The sequence below is a fragment of the Mandrillus leucophaeus genome, unplaced genomic scaffold (genome assembly GCF_000951045.1).
Source record: "Mandrillus leucophaeus isolate KB7577 unplaced genomic scaffold, Mleu.le_1.0 Scaffold408, whole genome shotgun sequence".
In the NCBI taxonomy this organism is placed as follows: Eukaryota; Metazoa; Chordata; class Mammalia; order Primates; family Cercopithecidae; genus Mandrillus; species Mandrillus leucophaeus.
Window position 1 is genome coordinate 1,868,753 of NW_012104343.1, and position 13,878 is coordinate 1,882,630.

General features: G+C 40.2%; 1 protein-coding gene across 5 annotated transcripts in view; it reads right to left on the reverse strand.

Annotated features, from left to right (window-relative positions):
• Nucleotides 1–10,784, reverse strand: part of APAF1 (apoptotic peptidase activating factor 1) — a 91,074-nt gene extending 80,290 nt beyond the window's left edge. Inside the window, exons 1-4 of one of the 5 annotated variants that reach the window (XM_011992226.1) lie at nt 10,606–10,784; nt 10,288–10,477; nt 9,421–9,618; nt 494–677 (exon numbers count right to left, since the gene is read on the reverse strand). In XM_011992226.1, coding sequence (XP_011847616.1) covers nt 494–677; nt 9,421–9,618; nt 10,288–10,477; nt 10,606–10,743 — 710 coding nt within the window. In that variant the 5' untranslated portion in view covers nt 10,744–10,784. The remainder of the gene's footprint in view (nt 1–493; nt 678–9,420; nt 9,619–10,287; nt 10,478–10,605) is intronic. The other 4 variants (XM_011992224.1, XM_011992223.1, XM_011992225.1 and 1 more) reach the window with 4 other exon arrangements.
• Nucleotides 10,785–13,878: the final 3,094 nt, after the last annotated feature.

Below are 13,878 nucleotides of genomic sequence, written 5' to 3' on the forward strand. Positions count from 1 at the left end.
TTTTTTTATCTTTTTAAATACAAGAAAGAAAAGCAAGAAAGCAATGGTTCCTTCTCTTTTCTTTTTCTTTCTTTCTTTCTTTTTTTTTTTTTTTTGACAGTTTCACTCTTATTGCCCAGGCTAGAGTGCAATGGCACGATCTCGGCTCACTGCAACCTCCGCCTCCCGAGTTCAAGCAATTCTCCTGCCTCAGCCTCCCGAGCAGCTGGGATTACAGGCATGCGCCACCAATACCTGGCTAATTTTGTATGTTTAGCAGAGATGGGGTTTCACCATGTTAATCAGGCTGGTCTTGAACTCCTGACCTCAGGTGATCCAAACGCCTTGGCCTCCCAAAGTGCGGGGATTACAGGCGTGAGCCACCGCGCCCGACTGCGATGGTTCTCTCTTATCCTCCTTTTAGGACAGCAGGAAAAAGGCATGATGTTCTCAAGAAGTCAGTAGTTGCATCTTATTGGGACTTCACACACCAACTAAATTTGACTATCAGTACCTTGGGTGTTTGCGAAGCATCAGAATGCGAAGACGGTCTTTAGCCTCTTCAATGTTAAGTGGAAGCCTCTGGGAAAAACTCTCATCTTGATCCAATCGTGTACAAAGATTCTGCAGTTTCATCAGAAGTCCAGATTTGTCTTGTTTCCCAACTGAAACCCAATGCACTCCCCCTGGGAAACAATCTAGTGAGGGAAAGAATAATGAACTTAAGGCCTTTCAACAGGAGTCCTCCTTTAAATGGTTTTACTGTTAAGCATCAGATTTACTCCAATTTTCAGTCCCATCATATCTTTGACCTCTCTTGATTTAGAGTATAAATTTTACATGCAAGATATTGGTAGGCTTTATATCCTGAATCTAAGACAAGTTGAAGATGTGAAAAAACTGAAGTTTGGAGTAAATCTGTGGCTTATCAGGAAAATCTTACCAAGTAAAGTTTTATTATCTTTGTCCTGTGTTGTCAATGATCGCTGCACAGCAGTTTCTAAACCTTGTACTCCTGACTTTTTGGGATGGCAATTCTTTGTTGTAAGGGACTGTCCTATGCATTATAGGATGTTTAACAGCCTCTTTGGCCTCTATCCACTAGATGCCAATAGGATTCCCCTTCACCAGTACTGACAAACAAAAATGTCTCCAAACATTGTCAAATGTCACCTGGGGGGGTGCAAAATCACCCCTCATTGAGAACTACTGATGTCCTGGAACATATTAACTCACCCATTATGGTTTTCTTATACAGATTTAAAATAGGAAATTAGATTCAAGTCTGGCTCTACTGCTTACTAGCTAAGCAATCTTTAACAAATCATTTAACCTCAGTCTCATTTGTTATACTGAAATAAGGTTGTCTAGCCCACCTATTTCAGAGTTGCTGTGAAAAATTAATGATATAAAATATGTGAATTTGCTATGTTAAGCATAAAGGATTAAAACAAGATGTTAGTGTTATGGATCTGAGAGCAACTTACCAATATTAAGCTTCGAACTAGTAAGCACTAGGAATGGCCATGATTATTATTACTGTTATCATCATCATTGCTAATTGAGCCATAAAACATCTTGAAATACGTATTTTTATTTACGTATTATCAGGAGCCAAAATCTTAAGTCTTCATAGACTATACTTAATCACCTCCACATAAATATACATATATAAAAAAGAGGGGTCCCCATGTGTAAAACATGGTAAACAGTAGCATTAGATCATTCCAGTAGCATCAATCATAAAGATTTATGTGATCTTAAACATAAACATACCAAAAAAAGCAAAAAACAGACTCAAAGATAAATGAGTTAAATTACACCAAAGGGCAATTTATTTACTGGTATTCACAAATAATTAAATACAAATATAAATCACTATTTTAAAAACTTAATCACCCAAAAGAGATACTTGCCTATATGCACAAATATCTATTTACATCAGATATTTATTGGGCACTATTCTAAGAGTTCTATGTATGTTCATTCATTTAATACTATAGCACACTATCAAGCAGACACTATTACCTCCATTTTGAAAATGAGGAAACTGAAGAATAGAAAAGTTGAGTAATTTGCCCAAAGTTACACAGCTAATAAAGCAAAGCTGAGACTCAAACTTAAAGCATCAATGTTCAACTTCTACACCATTCTGCATCAACAAGAATATTCACTGCAGCATTGTTTGCAACAGGAAAAAGCTGGAAACAACCCACAATGTCCACCTTAACCTACTATCCCATTGCAGGCTTCCAAAGTCTCAGACAGGCCCAACTGAACCTTGTACGTAAATGAAGTTTGCAGTATTGAATAGGACTTGACATTTTAATTATGGAAATGAGACTTTTTATAACTTGAAGTGACGTGGAGTCTTTGAACCTGCACAAGGTCAAGGAAAGGATCAGTCCCAGAAAAGAGGAAGTAAGCGAAGGTCTGGATGAAGCCATGAAGAGCAAATACCTACTCCATTTCCCAGCATAGAAAAAAAAAACCGGTTTTCGCTCCAGATAAGGAGAGGACTAAAGAGCCAAGAGTATGTGCTAAGAAGCAACTGAATGATGGGCAATAAAATGATGGACAATGATGGCTCAAGTCTAGGAGAGGACTGATAGTATGAATAGAGAGGATATTCTGGAATCAATGGATGAGAAGTCTTGGTAAGTCTATAGCAATAAACTTGAAGAATAAAATAGGTGGAGGCGGGTAAAGAGTAGAAGAGAATGCTCAACATCAAGATTTCAAAAGTGTTGTAGGTCTAGTAATGACAAGGATCAGGGTCCAGCCTGTAATCAGGGAAGAGTTAAGAAATGGCCACAGGAGGCCGGGTGCAGTGGTTCATGCCTGTAATCCCAGTACTTTGGGAGGCTGAGACAGGAGGATCACGAGGTCAGGAGATCCAGACCATCCTGGCTAACATGGTGAAACCCCGTCTCTACTAAAAATACAAAAAATTAGCGGGTCGTGGTGGCAGGCACCTGTAGTCCCAGCTACTCAGGAGGCTGAGGCAAGAGAATGGTGTAAACCCGGGAGGCAGAGCTTGCAGTGAGCAGAGATCGCCCCATTGCACTCCAGCCTGGGTAACAGAGCGAGACTCCGTCTCACAAATCTAAAAAAAAAAAAAAAAAAAAAGTCACAGGAGATAAAGTGGTTAAGGAAAGAAGAGGCTAAGGTTTTGGATGACTCATCCACATAGGTATCAAAATCACTAAGAGTGCTAACAGACAAAGGGCATAAGACGAAGGTTAAAAGCTAAGAACTCCAATCGTCAATGAATAAGATGGTGATTACATCAATAGGAAAGGTTAGAGACATGAACCTCAAAGCATTCAGCTGGAGAAGGGAGTATTAATGGTCTGGATGAGGCAACAGAGAGCAAGAACAATGCCCACCCATTTCCTGGTGCTAAACTATGTGGGATATAAAGGAAAAAACTTGCCATGTCACTTAAGAAGGTTACGGAGAAGGCAGTATCCTCAGGAAACTGGCCAGTTTCAGATAAGGCAAGAAGGTGAATATTCTAAGAAGTTGATGATACAAGAGAGTTTCCTGCTCACAGAGGAGGAGTTCTACAGGGTATGGCAGAAACACATATGAATGAGAGAAGACGACCTAGATCAGAATTTGTCAATGTACTGAATAATGACTGCATGAAAGTCTAAAATATAACAAACAACTGGAGACAAAGAACTGTACAGTAACTGAGGTAGAGACGGGGCTGTGAAGCCTGGTTTGATTATCAGTGCTAATGTCTTAGAAGAAGGTAGACAAGCCCTATTGCTAACTCCTAAAGATTCTGAGGTCCCCTCAGGCCTTCTTCAGTGTAAGTTTATAGTTATGACCTTCAGTGTAAGTTTACAGTTATGAAACAGCAAGCCCTCGAGGCTTCACTTAAAGCTGTGCTCCATATGTATATATATTCATAAATGCAGAGAATAAAGTTTGGAAAAATTTACTCCAAATTGTTAACCAAGACTATCTCTAGGGTAAGATTTAGAATTTAGAGCCAGGAATGGTGGCTCCCAGCACTTTGGGAAGCCAAGGCAGACAGATTGCTTGAGCCCGGGATTTCGAGACCAGCCTGAGCAACACGGTAAAACCACGTTTCTAAAAAAATACAAACATTAGCCAGGCAAGGTGCTATGCACCTGTGGCCCAGTTACTCAGGAGGCTGAGGTGGGAGGATGACCTGAGCCTGGGAAGTTGAGGCTGCAGTGAGCCAGGATCATGCCACTGCACTCCAGCCTGGGTGACAAAGTGAGAGTCTGTCTCAAAAATAAAAACAAAAAAAAGATTAAGAATTTAGGAGAAAGCAAAAAGGAACAAGTAAGAACTTTTACTTCTTTTTAAATGAAAATACTACTTTTAAAATATAGAGATGTAAACTATCTGCTGCTTTAAGTTTCCTTTTTTCACAATTTGTGCTGTCTACCTAAAATTTGTAAAAATCAGCCAGGCACGGCGGCTCAAGCCTGTAATCCCAGCACTTTGGGAGGCTGAGGCGAGGGGATCACTTGGGTCAGGTGTTCGAAACCAACCTGGCCAACAAAGTAAAATCCCATCTATACTAAAAACACAAAAATGAGCCAGGTGTGGTGGTGCACATCTGTAGTCCCAGCTACCTGGGAGGCTGAGGCAGGGGGATTGCTCGAATCTGGGTGCAGAGGTTGCAGTGAGCCAAGATCATTGCACCCCAGCCTAGGCGTCACAGTGAGACTTTGTCTCAAAATTAAATTAAATTAAATTTGTAAAGATCATCCCAAGATTAAAGGTAAAGAAAGCATCCTGATGTAACTACCTAGTAAATTCTTTCACATTTTAATTTACGTACCTATTACCTAGGGTCAAAGGCCTTTTTTCCCTAAATATATAACTAAAAATGTAGGGCATTTAAATACACGCAAGAAAAGAGAAAACACTATCAGCTTTAAAAAGGCAAACAGACCAAATGACTACCTGATATGCAAATCTCTAACATCACAATATAACATTTGGTTAAAAACTGAACCATTAATTCCACATTTCAGAAAGAATCTAAACATCTTGACTATGGGCACAAGAGGGAGCAATTTAGCCTCGCATGAGGCTGTATTTACAATTCATTCAGAGAAACTAATTCAGAGAAAAGTTGCCTTTATTCAGGGAAAACTCCATAATACTTTCACAGGAGGCTTATCCTGGTAGCACTTCATAATCTAATAACACAAAGAAATCTTGGAAAGGACAGAAACATATAGGAACACAGTCTATGAAGAAAGCATCCATGATTAAAAACCAACATACGAATACAGTAACGTAAAATGTCATTACTGTATTTAAAGATACGTCTGTTCTTCATTATCTCCCTACAAATAAGTTGAAATTTCAAAAGACAACTGGGTTACTCAAAACTGTATAGGCACAAATAGTTAAAAACTATATATAGAGAGAGAGAGTTTGGTTTTTTTTTTTTTTTTTTTTTGAGATGGCATCTCACTGTCACCCAGGCTGGAGGGCAGTGGTGCAATCTTGGCTCACTGCAACCTCTACCTCCTATGTTCAAGCGATTATCATGCCTCAGCCTCCCAAGTAACTGGGATTATGGGCAGGTGCCACCACGCCCGGCAAATTTTTGTATTTTTAGTAGAGACGGGGTTTCACCATGTTGGCCAGGCTCGTCTCGAACTCCTGACTTCAAATGATCTGTCTGCCTCAGCCTCCCAAAGTGTTGGGATTACAGGCATGAGCTACTACACTCAGCTGAAAGTTAAAAACTTAATATTCTTTAATTTATCCCAATCACCACCCAAAGACAACATTTCCATAGGAACTACAATTTTAATCAAATTTAGAACTCTTACATTATCTGTAATTTTAAAAGAAAATGTTTTGTAATACAATTAAATGTCAAAAATCCAATGTTCCTGTATTTGAGAATGGAAGTGAACTCCAGAGATTAAAATTTATCTTTGGGAAAGCACCTACTCTTGCACTAGTGAACATACAAAGGCAGTCTCCAGAGAATAAAGAGCTAAATATGAGAATAAAGAGCAAAATATGAATAATAAGACTGTAATAGGACTACTTGAACAAAACTCAGGAAATACAAATTAGAAGACAAAAAAAAAATTTGATTAGTTTGACTACATCGAAGTTCTCTTCTACTGAGAACACCCAAGAAAAAAATTAATCACATGGCAAATTAAAACGAGGTATTTAAAAGTCTAAAACCAGCTGAGCACAGTGGCTCACGCCTGTAATCTCAGCACTTTGGGAGGCCGAGGCAGGGGGATCACCTCAAGTCGGGAGTTCAAGACCAGCCTGATCAACATGGAGAAACCCCGTCTCTACCAAAAATACAAAATTAGCCAGGCGTGGTGATGGGTGCCTGTAATCCCAGCTGCTCAGGAGGCTGAGGCACGACAATCGCTTGAACCTGGGAGGCAGAGATTGTGGTGAGCCGAGATCGCGCCATGGCACTCCAGCCTAGGCAACAGGAGCGAAACTCAGTCTCAAAAAAAAATAAAATAAAGTCTAAAACCAACAAAGTCTAATTTCTAGAATATATAAGAAACTTCTAAAAAGCAAAAAAAAAAAAAAAATGGAAATCCCAATGGAAAATAGACAATATAAACAAAATCCATAAAAAAAGAAACTCAAAAGGCTAACAACAAGCTTATGAAGAAATGTTCAAACCTGAGTTACCAGAGAAATGCAAAGTAAAAGATACAACTTTATAGAAGTTTGCCTGGCAAAAATTACAAAGCTGGATCATACCAAGTGTCACTGCAGAAGTGAGGTTATAGAAGTCCCCATACTCGTCTGGGGGAAAAGTACAGACTGGAGGAGAATCAAATTTGGTATTTATATATCCTATCATTTAGTAATTTTGGCTGGGCATGGTAGCTCACACCTGTAACCCCAGCACTTCGGGAGGCCAAGGCGGGAGCATGACTTGAGCCCAGGAGTTTGAGACCAGCCTGGACAAGATAGCAAGACCCTATCTCTACAAAAAATTTTTTAAAACACGCCAAGCACAGTGGCTTACACCTGTCATTCCAGCACTTTGGGAGGCCAAGGCAGGTGAATCTCTTGAGCTCAGGAGTTTGAGACCAGCCTGGGTAACATGACCCCATCTCTACAAAAAATACAAAAACTAGCTGGGTGTGTCGGCATGCACCTGCGGTCCCAGTTACTCAGGAGGCTGAGGTGGGAGGATCACTTGAACCCAGAAGGCAGCGGTTGCAGGGAGCCAAGATCATGCCACTGCACTCCAGCCTGGGTGACAAAGCAAGACCCTGTCTCATAAATAAATAAACAATTGGCCAGGCATGGTGGCATGTGCCTGTAGACCCAGCTACTCAGGAGGCTACGGTGGGAGGATCACTTGAGCCTAAGAGTTTGAGGCTGCAGTAAGCTATGATATGGCCACTGCACTCAGGCTGGGCAACAGGGTGACACTCTGTCTCTTTAAAAAAAAATAAAAATAAATTAAAAATTACTAATTTTGCTCCTAGCTACAAATACCCAAGAAATTCTTACTCACATAAAAGTTCAACCCAGCTTTGCTGGAGCAGCAGAGAGTTGGATACAATCTACATGTCCATTTACTTAGGGCAATGGACAGTAAAATGGGTTGGTGGCAATCAGGTGTAACAAATAACATGTATACATAGCAAGAAGGATAAATCTTAAAAACATTGTGTCACAGGAGATAAAAAACAGAATAATTAATACCATAACATCTATGCAAATTTAAAACACCTGCATATAAACAACATACATATTTTACAAGAGCACATACTTTACACAGACATTTACAAAGAACATACATTAAATACATTAGGATTGTCCATGGAGAGGGGGAAGGAAATAAGAAAAGGAAATTTTGAAATGGAAATAAACAAATACAGTGAGAAGCTCAACCTAGTACAGATCTACTATAATAAGCCGTGAACTAAGGAATATGAATAACTCAATCCTCTGAACTTGAGATCCCACAAAAGCACATGAGGAATATGAATTAAGCTCACATGTACTTGACAGTTGCCGGTATCTCTAGGATTTTCTCAAAGTGGTTAAAACCTGTTCCAAGATAACAATTTATAGAGTATGACTCCTGAGTATTTAATTCCATAAACTGTTGGCCAATTTTAATCCCTAGAATTGAAAATTCATCACAATAATGTAGAGCAATTTAAATGGGGAGAGGCAGTGTTCTTTTAAACCTATAAATTGGAATATTATAAATATACAAAAAAGTTCATCATAATATTGAAAGGAAAACTCATCTCTTCACATTAAAGGAACTTAAGCCAAATTTATCCTGAAATATCCTTAGCGATCAACTTTGCAGTATTGGTTTAAAAAAATCCTTGGATCTGAGACTTGAGAGGAGCTAAGTCTCAAGAAACTTCTCTGTAATGACAGAGGGGAAAAACCAAGGGTTAGGAATTGGGCGTACTTCTGACAAGAGTATAGTCAATATCACTTACAAAGGCTATGAAATTAAACTGAGGCCATATGTACACATAGATGTACCCCAGCCTCCATATTTTTAAGTCTCTTAGAGGCTTACTACTTATTCCAATCATTCTGTCTAAACTGTCTTAACCGTAGATCATGTTATACATACTGGAAAAAAAAAAAAATTTTTTTTTTTTTTGAGACGGAGTCTTGCTCTTGTTGCCCAGACTGGAGTGCGGTGGTGCGACCTCAGCTGACTGCAACCTCCGCCTCCCGGGTTTAAGCGATTCTCCTGCCTCAGCCTCCCAAGTAGCTGGGATTACAGGTGCTCACCACCACACCTGGCTGATTTTTTTTGTATTTTTGGTACAGACGGGATTTCACCATGTTGCCCAGGCTGGTCTTGAACTCCTGACCTCAGGTGATCCACGCCTCAGCTGGGATTACAAGCATGAGCCACCGTGCGTGGCCTACTAAAAAAAAAAATTAACTACCAGAAGTTGGGAACTGTCTTTGAATTCCCCTAGAAGTGTCATACAGAGAGAACACACTGATGAATGAGAACACTCTGATGAACAGGGGCAGCCTAGAGCTGATGGAGCTATACAACTATTCCTGATGAATATCCTGAGAACCTACCAGGCTCACTAAGGTCAGTGGTATATCCATCAATATGTCTTAAACCCTCTTTTATCCAGTATGCCCTTCCCCACCCTAGTAACCACCCACTACCCTTCCCACCTTCTCTAGTCTCCCATCCCTACCTTCACTGCCTGGCAAACTTTTATTCTTTATTCAAACTCCCACTAAAATGTCATCTCATTCAGGAAGCCTGTCCTATCCATCCTCTTCCTTTAGAGACTTAACATATCCTTTCTTTGTTCTAACTCTGTACCTTATACTTGTTTCTACCATTCAATTTATCACGTATTGATATATCATAATATTTTTACATGTCTATCTACCTTATTAGACTATGAAATGGACTAAGACACTTACCTTCTAAGAGGGAATGATCTCTAACAGCTTCTGCAGCTAATACAGACTTTCCACAGCCTGCCATTCCATGTATGGTGACCCATCCTGGTTCACCCTTCAATTTGGAGAGCTTCTGCTGAATTGCATTCACCAGCTTCTTCCTTGTGACAAAAACAACTGGCCTCTGTGGTACTCCACCTTCACACAGGACTGTCCTTACTAAAATCCAAAACAAAACAAGCATGAATGAATAGAACTTTGGAATGATTACTGAAGTAATACCATAAAAAACAAAGAGCAAAGCTGAGGCTTAGCCTGAAAATTTCCAAGAGAAGTAAGAAAATGAGGCTAGCATATTAACTTCAATTTTCTGATTTCTCAGACCACAGAGAGCAAAAAGGCAAACATATATCCTTCAAGATGACTAAAGAAAATGGAAGTTTCTATCTATATCTGCTTTACTCACCCTATTATTTCCTGACTTTTCAGTCTCTGTCATATTGAAGACTGGGAAGGCAAGTGTAAAAGGAAGAACATTTATGGAATACCTTTCAAGAACATATATCTCTAAAGATTCTTATTTTTTCCTATAAACTCTATAAACACATAGAACTAGAAAATAAACAAGGGCCTATAAATTTTATTGTCTCTAAAAATTAGGGCAGACATATTATTATCGCAGCAATACAGTTCACTGGGCAAGAAGAAAATGTGAGAATTAACATGGATGCAAATAAGAAATATTTAAATTGAAAACATCACTACAATTTTTTTAACATGCGGTTTTCAGTGAACTGGTCACACTCTCTTCAGAAGATTACATCTACAGTAAGACAAACCCAAAGCAATTTTGATAGCAAAGTGATAGAAGGTATAATGGATACAAACCGTATGAAGTTATTCCACTAACTGAATCTTTACCACTGGAAGAAGAGACAACAGGAATGCCATCATGGAGAAGGGCAGCAAGATCTTTATATCCTTCATGTAGTAGAGCATTGTAGAATGATATGTAGGAATCATTATCTTTTTTAAGTATCATTTTAATTAGCATAGCTGCTCTTTGCTGTTGAGTGGGCTAAAAAAAATTAAGTAGTTTAGTATATAACAATGAATATGTATGCAACATAAATTAGTGGAGACCAGTGCAAGTTCTGAAATTCTAAACATTTTTAAGAAAGTGTGGACTGCTTCCGAGAACTTTACCTCATTTCTTACTTTTTCCTCTTCTGATATTGTTAAAAATCCATCACTAATCATGTGATCCATGATGTAGGATGTCTTGATGTCCTTTTCCAGAGCTTCTCTATGTTGAAGCAAACAATTTCGAGCTTTTGCATCCATCTTCCCTCAAATCTTTCTCTCTCTGAGCTGTCAACCATGAGTTACAGCCAAAACACCAAAATATTTGTCAGGCCATTAAACATATGAAACGATACAAAATCTCATTAGTAAACAAGAAATGTAAAAAGAACAAAACTGATTGTTTTTCTTGGCAAAACTTTTTAAATGGACAAAACCCAATGCTTGGAAAGATGTGAGAAAATGGGCTGTCTTATGCACTAATTGGGGAAAGTAGAAAATGGATGCAATTTTTCTGGAAGGCAGTATAAGATACGGAAGTGTTTAAAACAAGCTTTCTCTCTAACCCAGAAATCCCACTTCTAAGGATTTACTTCAAGGAGACATTCAAACACATATGTGAAAATATCCGCAGGGAGAACTAATCAGTTTCCATTCAGGTGTGGTAGTTCAAGCCTATAATCCCAGCACATTGGGAGCCTAGGGTAAAAAATAAAAAAAGAATTTATGGAGGATGTTTCAGTGATGAACACAACCTAAATGTCCATCATTTTGAATATAGATTTTAAAAATTAGGGTATGTATATAAAATGGAATATTATGCAGCCATTCAAAATTATAAGACACATATCTCTATGTATTGACATGGAAAGATGTTCATAACACTGCTGCTGAAAAAAAAAAAAAAACAGAAACATGATCGCACATATAACATAAAATGTGGGGGCCAGGCGCGGTGGCTCATGCCTGTAATCCCAGCACTTTGGGAGGCCGAGGCTGGTAGATCATGAGGTCAGGAGATCAAGACCAGCCTGGCCAAGATGGTGAAACCCTGTCTCTACTAAAAATACAAAATTAGACGAGTGCAGTGGCAGGCGTCTGTAATCCCAGCCGGTCAGGAGGCTGAAGCAGGAGAACTGCTTGAACCAGGGCAGCAGAGGTTGCAGTGAGCCGAGATCATGCCACTGCACTCCAGCCTGGGCAATAGACTGAGACTCTGTCTCAAAAAAAAAAAAAAGTGTTGGTATCATATATACATAGATGTTTAGAAGTTTATTCATCAAAATGTTTGCGTTACTTCTGAGCAGCAAAATTTGGGATTTCTCCCCACCTTGTCTTAATTTTTTCTTTTTAGTAGAGACGAGGTTTCACCATGTTGACCAGGCTGGTCTCAAACTCCTGACCTCAGTTGATCCACTCACCACAGCCTCCTTAAGTGCTGGGACTACAGTTGTGAGCCCCACCATGCCCGGCCCCTACTGTCAATTTTTTTTAACACACATTATCATTTTTTACAACAAAATACTTCCTTTTTAAATTAAGATTATATAAAATAGGGATTACACTGAAGTCCTAATATTAAGAGACTTCTTGTTTTCCTTATCAAACATAAGAGTGAATAGAGCATTGTTACTATTGAGTATTAGTTCTCATTCAAGGAGGACGTCAGCTCTAGGTCTTCCTTTCTAAACACATTTCCCACAAAGCAACAGGAAATACTTTCTGATGTCGTTTCTCAGACCAAGAGGACATGAGGAAAGAACAATAGCCTTTATAGTAAAATACTTGACGTTTCTAGCAACTTTATTTCAAATATAATGCAAATTTTTCCATGGGCATAAACCCAGTTCACAATGTCTCCAAGTTTTCAAAACATTAACAGAACTCTATCCAATGTATAGAAAGAGTGTAAACGGGCTTATTAATTCATTTATTCAATACATATTTGTGCTCCTCTCTATACGTCAGACACCAAGACTATAGAAAAGATTGAGTCATCTCCCTGAAATAATTCACAGTCTAGTCAAAGAAGAAAAAGAGAGAGGGAGTAGGAATGTCAACGTCCAAAGTGCAAAAACAGAGCACAAGCAACTTGGAGCTCACAGAAGGGGGCAGTAATTATCAAACTTCAATGACTGTTTTTGAAGTCACCAAATGTAGCACTTGGAAAAATAGGGACGTAGGGTATTTGCCTATGCTTGTCAAGGCTTACAAAATGCCCGGTAGGGGCACGAAACTGATAAAAAGTTGATTGGAATTAAAACTGTCATTTTTTAAAATGTTAATAACGTTTTTGTCCTCTTAAACATAAAATGTTCCTCAATTTATAGTAATGAAATTCGATGTGAAAAAACAAGAATGAATGAATTTTTTAGGTTATGTCCAATAGCTAAGCAAATAGACACTCTGGCTTTCTGACACTAATTTCCAATTTCACCTAGTCCTGTTAAACTAAAATATGCAAATCTTAAACACGTTTTAAAACTGCACAAATAATCTGAACTAAGTCTCAAAACCTTTTGTAACCCACAACAAAATGAAAAGCCAAAACTCTTCCTAGATGTAAAACAGAAAACACAGTGTACGTTTATCCATGAAAACCCTAAGTTTACTACTTCCTCGTTAGAGAATTTCTCTTCCTGGTACAGGAGCAGGATGGTTATCAAATATACCATGTCCTCAAATTCTCAGTCCCTGAAACCAGCTACCGAGCCTCCAAAGAACCTGGCCCGGGGAGAAAAGCGAGGAGGTCAACTTACCCAAGCCTTTGCGCCTAGGTCTTACTGGGAAGGGCGGCACTGCCAGGACAAGACTGGGAGACTCCAGGCCGGTGGAGGGAAACGGCAACAGAGGTTTTCCACCGGGAATCAGGGGTGTGGGGCTCTGTCCCGTCACATACCCTGCGCCCCGGGGCAGGTCCGGGCCTCACAGGCGCCTCCCCTGGATCTTCGCAGCCCCGGGGCGCACGAAGACCCTCAGGGACCTCCGAAGGGTGGCGAGGTGGGCGTCCACCCACCGCAGTCTGACCCCACAGTCCCGGGGCGCCGCAGTGAGGCCTGGCCCACGGGCCGCCCTCCGGTGGAACCCACTCCTGGACACAAAGGGAGGAGGGCTCCCCGGCCTGTGGCGCCCTTCCCCCGACGGCGGCTGCACCCCGGGGGGAGCCCGGCGCTACTCCGGACGCCGCCGCGGCACCTCAAGTCTTCGCGGGTCGCCGACTGCCCAGACTCTCCACCTCCGGTTCTGTCCCTTTTGCCCGGGATAGAGCAATCACGTCCACTCGCTACCTCTTCTCCACCTCTGGACAGCTGAGCAATCAAATCCCGCCGGACCCACCCAGCCCGGACGGCGCGCGCCCGCTTATGCAAATAAACACACCCGAAGCCCCAAGGGGCG